General features: G+C 34.3%; 1 protein-coding gene across 1 annotated transcript in view; it reads left to right on the forward strand.

Annotated features, from left to right (window-relative positions):
- Positions 1-14,257: 14,257 nt before the first annotated feature.
- Positions 14,258-23,925, forward strand: part of LOC309857051 (small ribosomal subunit protein uS5-like) — a 252,578-nt gene continuing 242,910 nt past the window's right edge. The window contains exon 1 of the mRNA XM_082749932.1: positions 14,258-14,817. Coding sequence (XP_082606058.1) covers positions 14,272-14,817 — 546 coding nt within the window. The 5' untranslated portion in view covers positions 14,258-14,271. The remainder of the gene's footprint in view (positions 14,818-23,925) is intronic.

The following is a 23,925-nucleotide window of genomic DNA, read 5'->3' on the forward strand; positions in this document are numbered from 1 at the left end:
TGTGGATATTAATGCTATAAACATTTGGTGCACGTGCCCCTTTGGATCATATACAGTCTTCTTTACCTCTATCAGAACCCCAGGAAGCTTTATTTATTTATTTACTCACATAAACAGATGATCCAACACAACGTTTTTTGATGTTCCAATGTATTATAATGTCTTACCGCTTAACACTATGCTTACTGCTCTCTTTCACTGTCTGACTAAATCCTCATCATCACTATGCCATTTAATGAGAAAGAACATTTGAACTCAGAGTTCTCTCCATATCAGGGAATGAAGACTCCACCCTTCTGTTTGTGCAGGTAAAATAAATGTTGATGTCTGTCCTGCACATACCCCATCCTGTTCACCAGAATATTCACCATCAAAATATATACACAATGAAAACCATACCTCACCACTTCTATTACCACCCAGCATGCTAAAAACACCATCATATGTTCCTGAATTATTGACTTGATTGATAACCCCACTTCCACACATACTGCACTCCTTTCTCCATGCAAATTTATTTTGGTACAGCAATTTAACCTAAAAATCAAGTCATATGATTTTATTCTGCTGTTGAAAGACTTTTGGTATCTTCCCCTTTCATATTAAATAAAAACTGAAGGCGTTTCAATGTACTAGAAGGTCATACATCAATACGTTCTTCCTCTCTCCACCACTATGAACTCCTCATTGGCCTCCTTGCTTTTCCTCAAAAGTAACAGACAAGCTGTTCACACAAAGTCTATATACTTACTTGCTCTGCCTAGAGCAATCTTTTCCTTTAATATTTGTATAACACTCTCCTTCACTTCCTGGGTCTTTGTGCAAATAACATCTCCTAAATGAGATATAACCACCCAAAACAAAATAAAATTAACTTTCATCCCAGCATTCCCCAATGGCTTTTACCTTTCTTGTATTTCTTTGTATCACTTATCACCATCAACCATCAATCATTATTCTATTACTGGTTTATTTTCTTATTTGAGACAGAGAGAGAGAGAATTGGGAGGGTGCGCAGAGGAAGAAGAAAACACCCCACTGCCTAGAAAGCCTGCTGGGGAGTTACATCCCAGGACCCTGAGATCATGACCCAAGCCAAAGGCAGTCACTCAATGGACTGAGCCACCCAGGTGCCCCTCTATTATTGGTTTATTTCACTATTATATTTCAAAAGAATGTGAGCTCTTTGTGGTCAGGTATTTTATATGTTTTATTAATTGAAGTATTCTCAGAAAGGTAGCTGGCAGATTGTAAGGGCTCACTAAACTGTATTTTGTTGTTATTATTGGGCTCCTTTATGGGCTTTACCTCTTACGCTAGAAGTCTATCCTTCAGATGTAAGCGATAAGAATAGAGCCCTGCTGCCTGTTCAAATGTGTAAAAAGCCTGTATTAAGTGGATATTTTAAAAGCTAAATGAATGGCTTAATAGTTGTATATAGGGGGAAAGGGAACATATTTTCCACAGTTTAGAAGTGGAGTTCTTTTATAGAGTTCTTGTACAAGCCTACACTATGGAACGATAATGGGCAGTTGTACATTACAATTATACAAACACTTTGGTAATTTATATCCTTTTTTAGTAATTCTTGACTGGATCATTTAATTCCTTAGGAGCATTATAGCATTTCAACTTTTCATGTTCAATAAACTTATTGGGGTTGCTACCTTTTTAATTCAAATGGAGAAATAGTCATGATTTAATCTAAATAAAGTGTTATTGATTGTGTTGTTTTCTAGGAATGAGTCGCACATGCTAGTTTAAAAGTTTTGTTAAAGTCCCAAGTCTGTCACTGATAAAAGCCTTTTGTAGATTAGTAACTTGATCAAAACGGAAAAGTTATGTAACACCAATTGTTATACTATCTTTGTTTCCATCTTGCATTGTAATAACACCCATCTTAACTCTATTTAAGACAAATCATTGCCAGATGGATTTCTGGCATTGATTGCAGGATATGAAATCTAGTATAACTAAAAGTTTTTGGTTTTAGTAGCATATAAATCAATTTAGAAAAATATATGTATTTGAATATAAGATAAAGTTTTAAATTATTTGGCAATAATAAACTAAACTTTTTTTTTGTAAATTTTTATTTTCTAAAATTTCATTGAGCTCTCTTGCAATAAGAAACAAGTTACAAAAAATTAAGGTTTATTTACCCCAATTCAAAATTATTAGGAATATAATCATAGAGGTTGAAGTATTTAAAATATTGAACCCAAAATGTTTTATTAGGTAAATTCATGAATGCTGAGCATTCACTGTTAAAATATACTAATAACATTGATAGACTTGTAGAAGCCTAAAATCAAATATTTATTAAATATTTATATCCATATCTTTTCATAGCTTGGTAATTCATTTCTCTAGCATTAAATAATATTCCATTGTTTGCATGTACTACACTTTCTTTGACCTTTCACTTATGGAAGGATATCTTGGTTGCTTCCAAGCTTTTGTCAGTTATGAATAAAACTACTATAGACATCTTTGTGGGTATAGATTTCATCTTCTTTGGATAAATACCAAGAGCTGCTACTGCTGAATCATCTGGCAAGAATATGTTTAGTTTTGTAAGAAACTGCCAAGTTGTTTTCCATTCTTTATTCTCAATACACATGGAAGAACATTCCTGTTGCTCCACATCCTCACCAACATTTCGTGTTCTGTTGTCAGTGCTCTGGATTCTGGGTATGTACTGGTGTCTCTTTTTTGTTTTAATTTGCATTTTCCTGATGACATATGATGTGAAGCATCTTTTTATATGCTTATTTGCCATCTGTAATATTTTCTTTGGTGAGGTATCTGCTAAGGCCTTTGGCTCATTTTTAATCCGGTCATTCCCCAATTGTTGAGTTTTTAGGGGTCTTTGTGTATTTTTGATTAACAGTCCTTTGCCAGATGTGTATTTTGCAAATTTTTTCTCATAGTCTGTGCTTTGCCTTTTCATTCTCTTGGCATTGTGTTTCACAGAGTAGACATTTTTAAATTCAGTGCTTGTGCTTTTGTAGCTAAAGTTATTGCGAAAACCAAGGTCATTTAAATTTTCTTCTATATTACCTTCTACATGTTTCATGTTTAGGTTTATAATCCAATCTGAGTTCATTTTTGTGAAGAGTGTAGGATATCTGCCTGGATTTATTTTATTTTATATTTTTAGATTTAGCTTCACCATTGCTACAGAACCATTTGTTTAAAAGATTGTATTTTGCTCTCTTGTATTGCTTTTGCTTTTCTATTAAATATAAAATATAATTGATAATATATATTCTGTTGCTTTAATCTAGTCTCTCTGTGGTATTACAATATCATGCTTACAATTATCGTTATGGTAAACTTTTTTTTAAGATTTTATTTATTTATTTGACAGAGAGAGAGATCACAAATGGGCAGAGAGACAGCCAGAGAGAGAGATGAGGAGAAGCAGGCTCCCTGCTGAGCAGAGAACCCAATGCCGGACTCGATCCCTGGCCCCTGGGATCATGACCTGAGCCGGAAGGCAGAGGCTTAACCAACTGAGCCACCCAGGTGCCCAATCGCTTTAGTAAACTTTGAAGTCAGTCCTCAGTCTTTGTTCTCCTTCAACACTATGTTGACTATTGTGAGTCTTTGCCTCTCCATATAAACTTTAAAATAAGTTTGTTAATATTAAAAAAAAGAACTTGCTGGAATGCATTAATTTTATAGATAAACTTGGAAACCAGTGACCTCTTGAGCTTAGCAGGAGATAGACCATGGACATCAGTTGTCACAGTGGTGCCTCTGGCAGAACCTATTGCAAATCCCTAGGCAAAATGAGACCTCAAGGATCTGAGAGAATGTCTAAGAAGTACTTGATACATCCCTTGGGTATGGTTTATTGAAGTGTCCACCTGTCTGAAAGCTGGGGAATCTAGATAAGGGAGGGAAAATTAGTTATGATAAAACATATCAACAAACATCAATAAATTTTGTAAAACTAATTGTCATGGCTCATATACAATATGACCAACAGAGGGACCATCAGAAGGAAAGCATCAGTTATGTTTATTGTGAAATTTTTTATTCAAAATAAAGCAATGTGAGGGGAAGACACAATGAGAAAATTACCATTTTTTAAATGGTAAACATCTTACAAAATGGAATAGGTTTTATATTCTAAGTAGTATATTGAAAAGTAAAACATTGGGGCGCCTGGGTGGCGCAGTGGGTTGGGCTGCTGCCTTCAGCTCGGGTCATGATCTCAGGGTCCTTGGATTGAGCCTTGCATCTGGCTCTCTGCTCCGCAGGGAGCCTGCTTCCCCCCCTCTCTCTCTCTCTCACTGCCTGCCTCTCTGCCTACTTGTGATCTCTGTCTCTCAAATAAATAAATAAAATCTTTAAAAAAAAAGAAAAGAAAAGTAAAACATTAAAAAATAAAATTTCAATGAAAAAAATTATTTAATTTTTAAAAAGGTTAAAAATAGCAGAACATTTTTCTTATAACTGGAAAATACACTGTATATACATCTATCAAAATAACTTGTCATGGGGGAGCCTGGGTGGCTCAGTAGGTTAAAGCATCTGCCTTCGGCTTAGGTCATGATTCCAGGATCCTTGGATCGAGGCCCACATCGGGCTCTCAGCTCAGCAGGGAGCCTGCTTCCTCCTCTCTCTCTCTGCCTGACTCTGCCTTATTGTGATCTCTGTCAAATAAATAAATAAAAACTTTTATAATAAATATTTGAAAAATAACTTGTCATGTCTGGAATCAGGAGCATATGGAAAAAAATAATATCTGAGGACAATACTTCTGCCATGTTTTGTGCCTTGCTAATATTTTTAAACAGTCAGGCAAATTTTAGCCTTATTGAAATACCTGCTAAGATACCTGCAGTGCCTTTTGGAGCCCTATGACTATAAAAATTAATTGCAAATATTCAAAATGTTTACTATGGTGTCACCATTTAGGGCCACCACCAAGTATGTTTCAGAAGTAAGCATAACTGTTACTCTTCCATAAGGCAAAAGGGCATATTTTCAGGAGTTCCATCTGCTGTACCAGGAGGTGAATCAAGTAATGATTTTTTTTTTTTTAAAGATTTTATTTATTTATTTGACAGAGAGAAATCACAAGTAGTCGGAGAGGCAGGCAGAGAGAGAGAGAGAGGGAAGCAGGCTCCCTGCTGAGCAGAGAGCCCGATGCGGGACTCGATCCCAGGACCCTGAGATCATGACCTGAGCCGAAGGCAGCGGCCCAACCCACTGAGCCACCCAGGTGCCCCAAGTAATGATTTTTGTCTATAAAATAATTCACTTTTCAATCTAACATTCCTCATTCCACATTATAATAATAAAAACTAGGAGGAGACTAAAACAAACAAACAAATACAACTACAACAACCAGCTTTTCCTACAGTGGAAAAGTAAATATAACCTTAGGAGTAGCCTGAAATTTATTTTTAAATATTTTAAGATAAACGTTTTTGTTAGAAAACCATATATTTTATATTACTAAGAAATAACAGGCAACGTTTTATAAACTTCTAAAAAGTCTAGTTACTTGTATTTATCTATTAACTCATCTCTTTATGAAGTAGAACATGATCACACCTCTTGTATCTACCCAAGTTTGTATGCTTTGGTTGTTTTATGTTTGCTATTTCCTTGCTTAATTTTTACAATATTTGATACATAATAGTATCTTTAAGTCCATCTATGATTTCACAGAATTTGTTTGAACTTCATAAAAATGTACCATACTTTTTGCACTGTCCTTGTTTTACTTCTCTATTAGCTTTCCAAGTTTTATTCACTTTAGAGTGTGTAGCTATCATTTATTTTTACTCCTCCATAATGCTATGTTTACAAATTTGTATTTATCTGTACTTTTAAAAATATCTTAATTATATACCATTTCTCATCTCACGTAACACTCATGTTACTTCTACACTTATCAGATATTATGTAACTGAAAACCACAACTCAGCAACAATAGAACACCATTTTTCAAAATTAAATGGCTTACCAGAATTCTTTAATTCTATCCTTTATTTGTATTAGATGACCCTTTATTCTGGTATTTGGCATTGTTCATATGGAGGAAAGCTTATAAGTTGATATTCCATAAATAGAAGGATTTTTATGATCGATTAATTATTTTCATTTAGAATGCATAGAATATGGTTGATTTAATATTTCTTTCTTACTCTCTGCCTGGAACATAGTGCTATCTATGCAATAGCCACTAAAATATTAAGTTAATTACCTAGACTTTAAACTGCATATTAATAGGAATAGCATACAGAACTCTTCTCAGATTGGGACACCTGGGTGGCTCAGTCAGTTAAACGCCTGAGCCTTTAGCTCGGGTCATGATCTTAGGGTCCTGGGACTCAGTTCTGCAACAGATTCCCTGCTTAGCCGGGAGTTTGCTTCTCCCTCATCCTGCTGCTCCCCCTGCTTGTGCTCTCTCTCACTCTCTCTCTTACAAATAAATAAAATTAAAAAAATAAATTCTTCTCAGATAGCTAATATAGAATATCGTCTTTGTATTCATCAAAGGGAAAGTGCCATATAATAATGAAATCCAGACTACTTCAAATTCATTTTTTAACCAGTAAGAAAGTACTGGAAACAAGCCAAAAATGTCTTCAATGAATTAAAGAAATAGATTGATTTTCAATATCTTAATGTTTCTAATGTTAAATTGCAAGATTTTTATACTAGATATCAGTGTAAATATTCATTATACAAGGATATTCTAAAAATAAACCTGAGAAAACTACTTGACATATATGATGACAAAAACCAATGTCAGTTTGGGTAAAACTTACAACACCTACCACCTGAAACTCTTGTTCTATATGGTGCCATCTTGTGATGCTGGGCAGCGGCAGTGAGCCACAGCTTCCAGTCAGCTAGAAGATTACAGGGGTGAACACCTGATATTCTTACAAGCATTCTATATATAGAATATATATATAGAATATATATATTCTTCTTTTTTTATTGTAATATTTAATAAATTGCATGTGATATTTGATACTTTGTTATAAAATAGGCTTTGCTTAAGATGATTTTGCCCAAATGCAGGCAAATGTAAGTGTTCTGAGTATGTTTAAATAAGCTTAAGATAAGCTATGATATTTGATAGTTTTGGGGTATTAAATGCATTTTCAATTTTTTATGTGTTTCTCTGTACATAGCCCCCTTGTAAGCTGAGGAACATCTCTATATGTATATGTAGCCTTGGTATGGCTTACATATTATTGGCATGAAACATCTAGAACAGTACGTGTGCCATAGAATTGTCTACAACATCAAACAAGTTTCTTGAAAACTTGTGCCAAAGGGGTTATGTCTTTAAGGATTCTTATTTCAGAAGGGTTCTCTCAAACGTAAGATTTTTCAGAAGTTAAGTGAAAATCTGACCAAACTAAACATTTTTCCATTTTCCCTAGTGAGCAAAGATAGCTAAAATCTATCTGCCATTTTCAACACTGTACTCAACGATTGTAATTCTAATTTAAGAACAGATTATTTATATCAAAACCACATGTTGGCCTAATCTTATACAATATTCATAAGTCACACTCAGACCCTTGGACACTTTTATTTGTTGAGTCTATATGGTACTACGGACATTCATCTTTTTTGACCTCATAGCTTCATGTATGTCTATACTTTTGAAAATACATGCATCATAGTTCCATTGTAAAATGTCTGGGTTATAAAATGTGCTATGCTATCAAAATGGTAATAAGAACATACAAATGACCTGATGTAATGAACTGGACCAGATTGCCAGATATCACATTGCATACCAGAAAGATTCAGTGGTAAGTTTTAAAATGGCCAGCTATACACTGACTGAATTATAACTCATTTAGCTTCTTTCTTTGTGTACAGTATTATACATTAGTCAGTATTATAGTAGATAAGTACTTTGGACAGATGTAAATATGCTGTAATAAAAAATGTTTTTCTTCTTTCTTTTAGTCCTTTTTACTTGTAAGACTAGCCACAAATACCACGCCTCCCCCAAAATAATTTGCAATCCAAATTTATCTCTAAATGAATTTATTGCACAGAAAAATATGTATATATATATATATATATATACACTTACAGAAGACATGTTCAAAAATAGTTACACAACAGCAGGGCCCTAAATGTAAGCAGTATAGTTGTTTTGTTTTGTTTCTTTTAAAAAAAGAGGTTATGTGAAATATTAGGATTTTATTTCCAGGCGTAGTATTTCAAGACAGTTAACTACACCTATGGTGTCAACAGCCTCTTGTTGGCAGTATGATTTTATTGGCTCCATGGAATAACAGCAAGAATTTACTATTGCTTCTTTCTTTTATGACACACACAGAAAAAAAAAATTGACACATTTGCTCAAGACCAACCAGAATCATTTTAACCTATCAAAATTGATGGGAGGCCTTCACTGCCAAAGTCACTGCTGCGTTTTCACAATTCACTGCAGACAATCTGCTACTCCCATTATGATAAAGGAGAGCAGAGTCATAATCAGGGAAGAAAGCTAGATTAATACTTGTAATTATCATTGAATATTTAGCCTGCTATAGGATTATTATTATTAGTGTCATTTGATAATTTTCTCTCATTTTATTAAACACAACTGTGAGTAATTACGCTACCTAATATTTCTCTGTATTGGCTGACTAGCTAGCAAACATTCATGAAAATATCCATTAGCCACACATATAAAATGCTGCATTATGATGCTGTTGAATCAGAACATACCACTACCTGATCCTGTAGCTCTTTGAGGATTTGCAAATCAATTAATTCTATGTTTATTGGATTCTTCCCATACAATTAGAAAATTTATAATCGAGTCCATGAACATTATTAGTTTTACCATTTTAAACCAGCAATCACACTTTGATTTTTACAACAAAAGCAGAAATATAAACACACACATTTGGATCAGTTTTCTCTTAGTCTGTCTGGACTTCAAAATCCTATTCCTCAAGATGATGCACACCAAAGTTCTGGATTAAACAAGAAATTAGATGGCACCTGAACACTTGGTTTAATATTCTCAAAAGGATTATGCAACTTCTTTCTTACAATATGACATTGTTTTACAAAGATCCACACTTTTATAATGTTAGTATTTATAATAATCAATAGTCAATTAATCATGATTAAAAATCAAACATAAAAATTTCTACTTTTTGCTTTTGCCCCCTCCATTTAGAACTTATTTATAGCCTGATAATTCAAAGGTCCCTATGTTTATGAAAATCTGGACAGAAATAGCTCTAAGATCCCATTCAGAACTTGATATTAATCTAAGTCTTTTGGCTCCATTTATCCTGAGAGCAAAGAGTAGGACAAAGGATTTGAGTACTGTTAGTTTATCTGGGAGATTATCCAAGGTAGAAAAGAATGGGAAAGTGATACAGTGAAGAAGCAACTTTGTCAAAGAGGTACATTGTTGATATAATTGTTGTGGATAGAAAATGAAGGCTTGCTTTTACTGAAAGGTCCTGAGAAACTTCTTTAAGTTGTCCTCATGAAGACCTGAAAACTGACAATTTTACCTATGGTTCTTATTTCCACTTCACTGAGAGCTGTCCTCAGAGGACATTAACTCTCCTACACTTTTGGGTTGTGTTGGAGACATTCCAAAATGAGAGAGAGAACATGAGATGCTATCAGTGTTAAGTAACTGCAATTTCCCATGGAACTATCCACCACAGGTTTGGCTATAATCAGGTGTTGGGCCTTGATATCAGAGGGATTTGAGGCAGTATCATTTTAGGTTAATCATTATATCTGAAATTTCCAAAAACTTCAACTGATGAAACTTTGATTATAAACCTATAAATATAACAATAAATCTACAGTATTCAAATTATTTTCATAGAAATACACAAACAAAGCATCAACTGATTAATATTTAAATGTTACAAAATACTGAACTGAAAGAATTTGGTCATATAACAACGTGTAAGAAGTAGAGCTTAGGTTTAGGTTAGAAGTCAGGATGCATTTGGGACTCAGTTAAGAAATTGAATGGAGGGATGCCTGGGTGGCTCAGTGGGTTAAGCCACTGCCTTCGGCTCAGGTCATGATCCCAGGGTCCTGGGACCGAGCCCCAAATCAGGCTCTCTGCTCAGCAGGGAGACTGCTTCCTCCTCTCTCTCTGCCTGCCTCTCTGCCTGCTTGTCATCTCTCTCTGTCAAATAAATAAATAAAATCTTAAAAAAAAAGAAATTGAATGGATGTCTGACTATCTTATAGGTTTGCTAAAAATCAGTGACTTTGTGTTCACGTGTGGCTATGCGGGAATTTTTAACTTTCTCTAAGAAGTTATTAGATTGATTATATAATGGCAGTAAAGGATGGGGAAAAGCAAAGTACAAACCCCATAAAGACAAAGACACTGAGTATGAGAAAAGAGTAATAGATAAGAAGAATCAATGCATTTGAGGAAAATGGGAATTGAAATACACAATGATTGTTGATTTTTTTAGATGCAGAAATCAAAACTAGCTTGCAAGAAGGAAATAACAGAAGACATGTTGTGAAAAGGCAGTAACGTGGAATAAAGGAGTAGGGAGAGCATATCAGGTAATTTGGATAGGAAGGAGTTAGGAGATAACTGCTTGATAAATTTTATATGGCCCACTTAAATGCACAGATTTCTCTTCTTTAATTTATATGGAGAACAGGGTGTCGTTTCTCTTCCCTTTCAGAGCACCCGAGGTGTACTCTTTCAGACTGAAAACCTGAAAAGCTCAGGACTCAGTTGCTTAAGCACAGCTGAGAGGACATATTTCAATTAAGATTTACAGTTTGCTGTAGGTAGTAGACTGTCAAAAGTGGTTTAACCATATTTTTCATTTAACAAGAAGACTACAGAGAGTGTTTTCTGGTGTTGGTTCAGAGTCTTAAGAAAGTCAAGTGAACTATCTTAGAGGTTTTCATGGCTTTTTATTCACAGTTGCAAAAATTGCTGTTGGAGTTCTCACTATTAAGCCCACATTTCTGGCAGAAAGATAGAGGTAAAAGAGAATGATATCTTGTACGACTGATACTTTGTCATATGGTTACAATGTAACTAGAAAAGAGACAATAAAATATTTGATGTTGTTTTAAGTTTCCTTGTTGTCAATCCCTCAGTGCTTTCTGATACTAAAGGAAAAAGTAGATGGATATTGACCTGGCAACTATCAACACCTGTCAGTCTCTCTTGGATAACCAATATCTCTATAATCTCTTCTTCCCAGTAAAAAAAAAATAAAATATATTCATAAACCACACTGTGCCATCTCAAGTTACTGCACCAAGATAAAATTACAATGATTTTCAGTTGTTCCAAATGGACAGAATACCCTTCCTTATGATATCATGTCTTATAAGATAGATAATTGGCTTGCTACCAATATACCCAGATGAGACTGTGGAAGAGACAGGAAAAAAATAATAATATTTATTTATTCCTTGGGTTGACCCTGTTTACACAGATGCATTACTATTAGAAAAGGTTGGTTTGGGACATTGGAATGAATTTACTTAATGGGTCTGTATGTAATTGGGTTGGAGAAAATTCTTAATTTCTACAAAAATTATTAGAATTCTATCTTATTCCCTTTTGATAATTTTCACATGTTAACAAAGCCAACGTTTTTGTCTAGCAGACAAGATCTTAAATCCTAACAAAACTCAATTTTTTCCTTTTTTTTTTTAAGTTTGAGAGCCTCATGTTCTCTCATGCTGCTTTAAATACAACTCAAAAAAACAAAAGGAGCTAAATGGGGCAGTAAGCCCAGACTTTTTATTTTAATTTATTTATCTTATTTTTAATTAAAAAATTAAAGATTGTATTTATTTATTTGAGAGAGAGAGAGCATGAGTGGGGCAGGGGGATGTAGCTGCAGAGAGAGACTGAGAAGTATACTCCCTAATGAGCAGGAAGCCCGATATGGGGCTCGATCCCAGGATACTGACTGAGATCATGACCAGAGACAAAGGCAGATACATGTGCAAAATCCCTTTTTTTCTGGGAAACAATACTTTACAAGAGATGTTTGAAAAAGTACTGGGGAAACAACTTTAATCAGAGATACACAAATTTAATTGACTTCTGTAAAGCTACAGGGATCCAAATGATGGGAATCCCAGGCCGTTTAGGTTGTGGACCACAGAGTATTCTTCTCTGTAATATTTTATTTTCTTCCATGTCTACTAACTCCAGTCCAAGTTCACTGATCTATTTTTAGATAGTGCAAAACATGGCAAAGAATACCAAACAAGTGCCCAATATTCTACATTTATTACATCATTTCTAACATATAGAAGTGTGTTACCAAGGCTGGTTCTGTGAACAAACCTAGTTATGCTAAAGTGTGTTTTGTTCTCCAAAAATTAAATTCATGATTATCACACAATTATAAAATACTTGTGTCAAGAATTTTTATTCAAAAATTAATAAGAGAAGCAGATATTAAAACTAGTTCACATGGTTATTTGGGATATAAGCAGAGTTGTGCAGCAGAAGTGCTCTGGGCCCATAATTTGGGTTATAGAATTTATGTTTTCTAATGAAAAATCACTAACTTGCATTATTGTTAACAAGAATCCTGTGCATTACCATCAGTTTTCTCCATTATAACCTCGTGCTCTACAGTTTGTAAATAACTTTGTCAATAGCAAGCTAATAAACGGGGTGACTCCAATGGATTGAGATAATCTCCAGAGTTTCTGCTACATAATGAACAGGACTCCATTGAAAGGACACCTAAGAGTTTATTTTGCCCAAAAATTTGATCACTTTTTTCACTGTCCTTACCTATTTTCCAAACCTAGTTCTTTTCAGTCTACAGACAACCCTGTATCTGACTGACTTGTTAATTCTGGGAATGTCTTGCAGATTAATTTGCTTGCCCGAGGTGGTTCCTCTAATTGATGTCTAAGAACCCTAATTAGTTAAGAAAACTTTTTTTTTTAACATTTTCATGGCTATTTATTATTATTATTATTATTATTATTGCTAATATCTCTATTATAAATAATTCACAAGGGCATCTTTCTGACAAAAGACAAAGAGCTGGCTACTAGTAGAAAAAGTACATTTGACTCTGTCAGTGAAAGTGGTAAAGGGATTTGAGAAAATAAGGCAAAGCAGTGGAATTATGTGTTAAAACTTTAAATATTATAGACACATTTACTTAATTTCTAATACTGCTTATAATTAAAAAAGATGTTTTCCATGAACCACGCATTACAGCAAATATATTGTTTATACAGATTAAATTTTCATCAAAAGGGACGCCTGGGTGGCTCAGTTGGTTAAGCAGCTGCCTTTGGCTCAGGTCATGATCCCAGCATCCTGGGATCGAGTCCCGCATCTGGCTCCTTGCTCGGCCGGAGCCTGCTTCTCCCTCTACCTCTGCCTGCCATTCTGTCTGCCTGTGCTTGCTCTCTCGCCCACTCTCTCTGATAAAGAAATAAAATCTTAAAATAAATAAATAAATTTTCATCAAAAAATTATAAGTGTATTTTTTTGTAGGATCATGATAAGCATTTTGCAGATGAGAAAAGTGAAATTTAGAAAAGTATGTCTCTTCAAATCCCTCATACAATATCTGGCCTAGATAGAAGGATATACTATCACAATTGAGGAAGATAATTGAGATTACTTAAAATGATAAACTTTACTGTATAGGGTTTTTTACAAGTTTGCCACAGATTCACATTTTTTAAAATATATATCTATTTGTGTAAAGAGAATGCACTGAGAAGTAAAAAGATAGTGATATATCAGTGCTACCAACTAATGGCTATAATATCATCACCTTATTTATGAACAATGAAACAGTGTGTAATATTTAAATAAATTTAAATAAATTCCTATTTATTTTATATATTTATAAATTTAAATGAATTCCTATTTATTTATTATTAAAGAAATTCCTCTAACAAACAGTATGTTTTGAAGGTTGCTAGCAGGAAAGTGTTGTACGACATGGAAGTAATCAGAAAATGTGATCTAAAATTCTGCTTTCAAGGGCGCCTGGGTGGCTCAGTGGGTTAAAATTCTGCTTTCAAGAAGCTATAACAGTAAGTACTGAGCATTAGCTATTATATGCTATGGATGAATAACTGAAATCTACATTTGAAACTATTGGTACACTATATGTTACCTAATTGAATTTTAAAAAGTTAATAAAAAAAACCACTATTTTATAAAACAATATTCCCAACAGGCTCTTTTGCTTTAAAATACTCACTTTGTTTCCTCTCGGAGAGAACACCAAATGGCGGATGACGCCGGTGCTGCGAGAGGGCCCGGAGGGCCCGGGGGCCCTGGAATGGGAGGCCGCGGCGGTTTCCGCAGTGGCTTCGGCAGCGGCATCCGGGGCCGGGGCGGGCCGGGGCCGTGGTCGGGGCCGGGGCCGAGGCCGCGGAGCTCGCGGGGGCAAGGCCGCGGACAAGGAGTGGATCCCCGTCACCAAGCTGGGCCGCCTGGTCAAAGACATGAAGATCAAGTCCCTGGAGGAGATCTATCTCTTCTCCCTGCCCATCAAGGAGTCTGAGATCATCGACTTCTTCCTGGGAGCCTCCCTCAAGGACGAGGTTTTGAAGATCATGCCTGTGCAGAAGCAGACGCGCGCGGGCCAGCGGACCAGGTTCAAGGCATTTGTCGCCATCGGAGATTACAATGGACACGTCGGTTTGGATGTCAAGTGTTCCAAGGAGGTAGCCACTGCCATCCGCGGAGCCATCATTCTGGCGAAGCTTTCCATTGTCCCTGTGCGGCGAGGCTACTGGGGGAACAAGATCGGCAAGCCCCACACTGTCCCATGCAAGGTGACTGGCCGCTGTGGCTCTGTGCTGGTGCGTCTCATCCCCGCCCCCAGAGGCACTGGCATTGTCTCGGCCCCTGTGCCCAAGAAACTGCTGATGATGGCTGGTATTGACGACTGCTACACCTCGGCCAGGGGCTGCACTGCCACCCTAGGGAACTTTGCCAAGGCTACTTTCGATGCCATCTCCAAGACCTACAGCTATCTCACCCCTGATCTCTGGAAGGAGACTGTGTTCACCAAGTCTCCCTATCAGGAGTTCACGGACCATCTTGTGAAGACCCACACCAGAGTCTCTGTTCAGAGGACCCAGGCTCCAGCTGTGGCTACTACATAGTTTTATACAAGAAAAATAAACTGAACTAAAGCTTGAAAAAAAAATACTCACTTTGTAATGAGAGTCATTACTTTTGTCTAGCCAAATCTTATAGCACTGTTTATCCCTTCCCTGCTTTATCCCTTCCCAGTATCAATAAAGGCTCACTTGGGTTACCTAGAAGCCATGAGAAAGCTTGTAATAGATCTGGCTGGTTTTCACCAGCAATTTGACCACCATGTGCACAGGGAAGTCTATTGATAAAGGCTTTATTGCAATAAGTTGCAAATACATGGATGATTTTGAATTCTCTTTCTTGAGGTCTTGTTTCATGATAATAAATTTAGGGTGGCTTATTGGAATGGATGTTATTAACATATCTTCATAGTTATAAGCACATGGAATTGTAAAATAGATGAATGAATGTGGCATTACTGACAACTGTCCTCATTTTGAAATCAAATTACAGTGTACTAAGATGAGGAAGCAAAGCAGATTTGGGATTATGAGTGAAATAATTTTAAAAAGTATTAGGGGTATGATCGGACTATTGGGTAATTCAGTAGAAAAATGTCTACTGATTGAGATTCTGTGTTCCCTGATTTCAGAGAGAAGTTAAGATAAATAAGTAACGCGAGGAGACTAGGAAGCCAAACATAAGTGATAATTTTGTGCCAGGGTGTGTATACATCTGTTTATCTTCTTGCTTTACCACTAAGGTTGCTCCTAGAGGAGAGTTTAAATATGTGTTGGAGCTAATCTCTGTGGATTACACAAGAAACCACATCCTACAGCTCTCCCTGAAACACCCCTTATGATTTCAATGTAATTTGGTTTTTGCATTTTTAGAAATAACAAAATACCTTGCAAACTCATCTACTTTATTACCATCACAAGTGAGTCAGCTGACTCCACATTTTAACACAGTGACAGTCACAGAGGAATGGAGGAATGAGTAGAGTTATCAATATATGTGCTTTTAAGAAGTATGACAGGGTAGCAGCTATTTCCAGGAACCAAAACATGGGTCAGCAGCTGTGCAGGAAAAGTGATGGAATAAATGACTCATTTCAGAGGAGTTCTATAACATATTAGTTCTATAATGTATCTTCAGCCCCCAATTACCCGCTTTGATCTAAAGATAAGGATTTACAGTTAAGGTCCCATTTATGATTTGACTGGTAGGGTCTGAATCATGTTTACTATTGTTTTGACTATTACTTGAAACCTATAGTAGTACTTGGGATATGTGTTGTGTATTCTGTGAACATGTGCTATTTTTAGATTAGATAATTTCTGTCTCGAACCCCTGTTCATTTGTTTGTTTTTGTTTATTTGATAGTGGTTTCAGTAAATGGATATATCTGAAAAATTGCAAAGCCACTATTAAAACAAGTTATTATTATATATAGCATGGAATTGCACATTCCTCCTTTGAATCCGACAGAGCTTCACCATATCCTTAACAATTTGGGAAAAACATGCTATTATTTTTCTTTATAAAATTTCTCCTGTTAGGCTGTGATGGTTGTCATCAGCAGTAACTCCTCTGAAGGCTTTGTCAAAAGAGTTGAAAAAATTGGAAAGGTGTGTGAATGAAGCTGTTTGTTGAATATAAAGAAAAGAGCATTGAAATACAATTCACACTCTTACTTCTCCTTCTATGCTTTCAGATGTTTGTCATTTGAAAATTTTGCTTCTAGAAGAGATGTCCTATATAATTCTTACTTTAAGGAGCAAGTTGCTTTTATAATTTTTTTATTATTCTACCATTCCAGTATTTCCATTTAAATTAAATTCAATACCATTTAAAAAAAATCAAAAGTGCAGCCAGTATTCAATTCCTGGGCTAAATAATTTTAGAAAGCTTTGTGTTATTGAACCTACGGGGTTTTTATGTAGTTTTAACTCTTTCTTTCTGTGATTTTTCCCATTAGTCATGTAAGTGACTGCAATATAACAGACATTGAGGATAAAGAAGGACTGAATAGAACAATCCTTGGCCTCATGAAGTTGAGAATCTAGCAAGGGAGTCAAACAATTCAATCATTCAGAGACAATTTATTGAGTGCCTGGCCTAAGATGAGCACAACAAAACCCCAGCCCAGAGGAATCATTTTAATGGGAGAGATAGATAATAGGTAAGCCAACTTTAAAAAAAAAAACGTACTGATTTTTCTTTAATAGAGATGCATATTTGAACTAAATAAGCACATTTTTAAAAGAGCAGTGATTGAGAAGAGGTTTTTAAACTGAGTGGTCCAAAAGGGCCTCCCTGAAAAAGTCTGCTTTGAACAGATTTCTGAATAATATCAGCTAGGAAGCTGCGTAAAAATCTCAGGGATGGGTGATTTTTCCAGTCGAAAAACTGTAAAGGCTCCAAAGTCACAATAGAGCTATAAGTTTCTCTAATAAAGTAACTTCTGACAAAGAATGAGAAGAAATAACTAACCCAGGTTTGAAAGAAAAGGGACAGACTTTCTATGGAATTCATATTTAATTAAAGCTCTAAAGGACAAAAATACAATAGAGCAAAATTCTGGTCACGCTGATATACCTAACGAAAGTTCATAAACAAGCTTTGGGTAGCAAAGAGTGTGTGGGAATGTTGGTAAGAACAGTGGGGAAGAGTCATCCCTGAACATGTTCTTAAATGAAGCAATTCTTGGGTTGTTTTAAAGGGTAAATTGGAGTTTGCCTAAGTGATTAGAGAAGGATGCCTCAGCTTATGGAAGTTCAAAGCCATAAAGATGTGATAAACTACTGCAGATATTTTCATGTATATTTGTTGTTGCTTCTAGTAATGGTGATCTAAAAACTCCTACTTAAGACAACTAAAAATCCAGACAAAATAGCTTTTAAAGTTAAAAATATCAGAATGATTATAAAAATAAGTGAGGGATTACTGGGCCAAAATACGAAATACAATGAGAGCCTAGAGATATATGCCCTGAAGCCATTTTAGCTATGAGAGCATTTGAAACTGCTAAAACACACTGAGCTGTGTTGTTCATAGACTCTTGATACTAGAGAAACAAAATTCAAAATCCAGCAGCAATCAAATTTGAGGACTTTGGTACAACCCAAATTTAACTTGAGATCCCCAAAGCACAAGGAGAAGCAGAAATAAGACTATAGCCTACCTTGCCTTCTGTGTAAACTGAGAAAGTCAATCACTGAATTTGGAGTATGATTGTCTTGTAGAGTCTCAGATATAAGAGAAAATCCTACCAAGGAGGACCATACCATTATTATAGCTCTTAATTATCCCTACTCAATAAGAGTTTCAAATATAATGTCTTGAACATAGCAAAATGTAACAAAGCACACAAAGAAAAACCATTAACAAGATTTGATAGACAAAATGGGATTAAGTATGATGTTAAAATGATCAATAAAGATTGTAAAATGGCTTGATTACTCTGCTCAAAGAAATGAGAGGGGAAGCAAATTGAACCAAAAACTGACACTAAAAATGATATTGAGAAAGATTTTATAAATGAACAAATGGATACTCTAGAACTTTAAAAATATGACAGCTAATTTAAGGTACCACAGGGGTGCCTGGGTGGCTCACTTAATTAAACCTCCAATTCTTTTTCCTTTTTTTTTTAACACCTTAATTTTATTTTATCTCTTTCATTTGGCTCAGGTCATGATGTCAGGGTTGTGAAATAGAGCCCAGAGTTGGGCTCTGTGCTGAGCCTGGAGCCTGCTTAAGATTCTTTTCCCTTCTTTTTCTATCCCTCCCTGCACTCTCACTTGCTCGCTCTCTCTTGCTTGCAAATAAATAGATAGATAGATAGATAATAGACAAAGAAAAATAAAAGCAGATTATAAAAATAAATATAAAGATTTTGAAATGAAAACAAGTTCAAAATAAAATAGAGAAGACCTACACAGCTAAAAGTTCATTCAGAAAATCTACTATTAAAGAAGTCAGTATGACACAATGTTAAGATATCAAAAGATTTGAGCATGCACTTTTCAGAAAGGGTAATCCAAATGGCCACTCATATATAAAAACTGTTTATCTTTATTATGAATCTGGAATTAAATTAAATTAAATTAATAATAAATTAAAACCTAAAATGACATACTATTACACACTTACCATATTGGGCAACAGTAAAATTGCCTTGCAAGAATGTGAAAGAATGAAAGTGCCCATAATAAAAACATTTGAGGTAAGTTGGACAATATTTAGAAAACTTAAAAATAAAAATAAAAATTTGGTCCATTCCTAGAAATACAACATGGAACTAAATGAATATTTTCACCAGGATATGCAAACAGATGATTATAGCTATTTCATTCATAACAGCAGATCAGTAGTGGTCTATTTGCACAATGTTACATTAAATAAGAGAGAATATTAACAAACTGGGAGGAGGGGCTAGGTTGTTATCATAAACAGATCTTCTATGGTGCTGATTATGTTCTATTTCTCAAAATCTTTAAGTTAAAAAAGTTTTCACATTATATCTAGATAGATAGATGATAGATAGATATCCCAGAAGCTGCAATGCTAGGCTAAGACCAGGCTTTAAAGGGCTTTTCTATACTCTACTAAATACTTGAAACCATTCATTATATCATAGCTCAGTGTTCAAATCTCCATTTGTTTCCTCAGTTTCCTAATATTTACCTTAAGGTGACCTGATCCAGACTTTTGATCACCTTTGTCTAAATATTTCTATTTTAACAAAGTCCTTTTTAACACTGAGAGACTAAAACTTAGAAAAATACTCTTTTATCTCACTAGAGTGGAAAATATATAGTTACCCATTAACTAATGATATCCATGTCTACATTAGATCCGTGGCATTTTTAATTCTTGGGAGCTTGTGGTTAAATGAAATTTTTAAGCTTCCTTTAAATGAAGCTTTAAGCCATCACCACATGAATAAAATTAAAGAACCAAATGAAAACAGGCCAAGTATTTACAGAGTAATAGAATGTGCAATGGTAAGAGTACAATTCTGAAATCATAAAGCCTAAATTAGTGTGATGCATTTTTGCTACCCATGTAATCATAAACCAGTTATCCAAATGTGTTAGCCTCAGTTTTTTCACCCATGAAATGGTGATGATAATACTTATTATGCTGCGTTGTTGTGTGTATGTGATGAAGCATGGAGCATGAGAATCTCATATTCCATGCTAAAATGATAGCTATTTTTATACTTATAATAATTCTAGTAATAGTAATTAAATTGTTCAAAATGGTAATATTCATTTATATTGAGGCATTGTATTGACTATTCATAGACACATTTACCAAAATAAATTTCATTTTACTTTACCCCCTCTGAGGATATATATTCCCTAATTCAATATGAATCTCTTTATGAATAATAATTATCATAATAAATATGCTGATTTGTCTTCTATTTGTTTTTAGGGAGGTATCCTTTACTGTTGAACATGAAACTTAAGCAAGTCTGTCTTATTCAAAATTTGCATGCTGTTTTCTTATGAAACTAGATTATAGAGTTGTATGAAATAAATTCATGCAGTTAAGACATTGATGTTTGGAACACTGGGTGGTCAGTTTAGTATTTCAAAAGAAGATTTTAAATTTAAACCTTAAAACTGAGCTCTTTCAGCCTTATTTATAGACCATCCTTCATGTTTCATAAGTACTCCTCCATTGTAAACTAAGTAATACTTTTTGTCACAGTGTATATAATGAAAATGGATTTTATATTCTATTATTTCAGAGTTAGTTGCAGTTTCTACTGCCTTACTTCATTTTTTGAAAAATAGATTAATTCTACAAAAAGTTTTTTCCAGGTTTATTGAAAAAAATCGACATATTTGTAAATTTAAGAAATGATTTCTTATAACATTGCAAACCTTTAACATTGTGTAAATTTTGTACAATTTGATAAATTGGTATACATCTTTATTGCAATATAATCTACATAAAAATGTTAATACATCTACTATCTCGTATAGTTGCCACTGTTTTTTATGCATTTATCATAAGGAATTTTAAGATCTACTCTCTTAGCAACTTTTATGTATATAGTATAGTAGAGATAAACTTCAGAGGTCTTGTGGGTTTTGTTCCAGACTGCCTCAATAAAGTGATTATCTCAATAAACTAAGTCAAATTATTATATTTTTTGGTTTCCCAGTGCATATAAAAAATTATGTTTCCCAGTGCATATAAAAAATAAAAACTATACTGCACTGTTCAAAAGCATTATGTTTTTAAAGAAAAACAATGTATATACCTTAAGTACACTAGTTCTGAGTTTTCAGTGGGTCATAATTACTGATCACAGATCACCATAACAAATACAATAATAATGAAAAAACTTGATATATTGCAAGAATTACCAACATGTGACAAAGAGACACAAAATGAACAAATGTTGTTAGAAAAATGGTGGCAGCAGACCTCTTTTATACAAGATTGCTATAAACTTTCAACTTGTAAGAATGTGATATATGCAAAGTTTAATAAAGGGAAGCACAATAAAAAAAAGTATGTATATCTTATTAACTATGATCATCATGCTGTACATTAGATCCCCAGAACTTTTTCATATTATAGTTGCAAGTTTGCACCCTTGGACCACCTTACTCCACCCCAGGTTCACCCCTTGTCAACTCAACTCTAAGTTTTCATTAGTTTTCCTTTTCCTCAGATTCTGTATGTAAGGGATATCATAATACATAAATTAAAAAAATATACAAAATCTTTGAAATATTTCACTTAGAATAATACCTTCAAGATCCATCCATGCTGTTGTAAATGGCAGTATTTCTTAATTTTTCATGGTTAAGTAGTATTCCGTAGTATATATTTACCATACTTATTTTACTCATTCATCCATTAATGGATACTGAAGTTATTTCCATCTCTTGCTTAGAGTTAATAATTTTATAATAAACATAAGAGTGCAGATATGTCTTTGAACAGTGAACTTCGTTTTCTTTAGATAGATACCTAGAAGTGGGATTACTGAATCATATGGTAATTTTACTTTTAATAATATGAATAATCTCCATACTGTTTTCCATACAAATTTATATCCCTATTACAGTGCATAAGTTCCCCGTTTTCCCCAATATTTACCAAAATTGGTTAGTTTCAATTTTTTGGTAGTATATATTCTAATATCTTGCTGTGTTTTTCAGAGGTAAACAACAACAACAACAACATAAGGACTTTGCCCTGAGATTTTTACGTTGAGCACTTTTTAATGCTCCTGTTGGTCATTTATATAACTTTTTTGAAAAAAAAAGTCTATTGAGATCCTTTTGCTATTTTTTTAATCATATATTTTTTTCTATTTGTATCTGTTGGTTATTAACCTCTTTTCAGATATAAGATTCGTAAGTATTTTCTTACATTCTGTGGATTGTGTTTTCATTCTCTCTCCCTTTTTTTGGCAATGCAGAAACGTTAGTTTGATGTAATACCATTTATTTATTTTTGCTTTTTTTGCTTGTGTTTTTAGTCTGGTATCCAAAAAACTATTGGCAAGACCAATGTCAAGGAGAATTTTTCCTATGTTTTCCTTTAGGAAATTTAGTTTCATGCATCACCTTTAAGTCTTTAATCTATTTCAAGTTCAGACTTATGAGTGATATAAGGTTCCCTTTTCATACTGTTTATGTGACTATTCAGTTTTAAATATCATTTATTGAACAGACTATCTTTCCCCATTACATATGTTGGCCCCTGTCAAATATTAGGTGACTGTATGAAAGGATTTATTTCTGGACTCTCAATTCTGTTCTACTTGTTTATTGGTCTGTTTTTATGCCAGTATACTTTATTGTTTTGAGCATGAGGGCTTTGTAGTATAGTTTCAAATCAAGAAGTGTAATCTCCCTTCTTCATTCTTTCTCAGAACTGCTTTGATTATTTGTTGTCTTTTATGGTCTCATATAAACTTTAGGATTCTTTACTTACTTCTGTAAAACAATAATATTGGATTTTTTTTTAAGATTTTTAATTTATTTATTTGACAGAGAGAGATGACAAGCAGGCAGAGAGGCAGGCAGAGAGAGAAGAGGAAGCAGGCTTCCTGCTGAGCAGAGAGCCTGATGCGGGGCTCGATCCCAGGACCCTGGGATCATGACCAGAGCCGAAGGCAGCGGCTTAACCCACTGAGCCACCCAGGCGCCCCTAACATTGGATTTTTGATAGGAATTGGATTTACAGATGGTTTACGGTAGTATGGACATTTTAACAATGTTAATTCTTACCATTCATAAATATGAGCTATCTTTCCATTTCTGTCACCTTCAATTTCTTTATCAATGTCATAGTTTATGGAGTACAGATCTTTCATCTTCTTAGTTAAATCTATTCCTAAGTATTTTATTATTTTTGATGCTATTGTGAATTAGATTGTTTTCTTTATTTTTTCAGATAGTTCATCATTAGAATGTTAAAATGCTCCTGTCTTGTGCTTACTTTGGCAGCACATATACTAAAATTGGAATGATGCAGAGAAGATTAGCGTGATCACTGAACAAGGATGACATGACAAACTGGGAAGCAGTCCATAAAAAAAAAAAGAAACAAAACAAAATTCTTTTCTTTTATATATTGATCTTGTATTTGGTAATTTTACTAAATTTGTTTATTCAAATTTTTTGTGAATTTTTTAGGATTTTTTAACATGTAAGTTCATGTTATCCAAAAAAAGAAAATTTTACTTCTTCCTTTTTTTTTTTTTTTTTTTTTGGAGTCTCTTATTTCTTTGTGTTCCTTGTTTCTCTGGCTAGGACATCCACTACTGTGTCAAATGAGAGTAGTGAAAATGGACA

Source organism: Mustela nivalis, assembly GCF_964662115.1.
Source record: "Mustela nivalis genome assembly, contig: HAP1_SCAFFOLD_284, whole genome shotgun sequence".
Taxonomy (NCBI): domain Eukaryota; kingdom Metazoa; phylum Chordata; class Mammalia; order Carnivora; family Mustelidae; genus Mustela; species Mustela nivalis.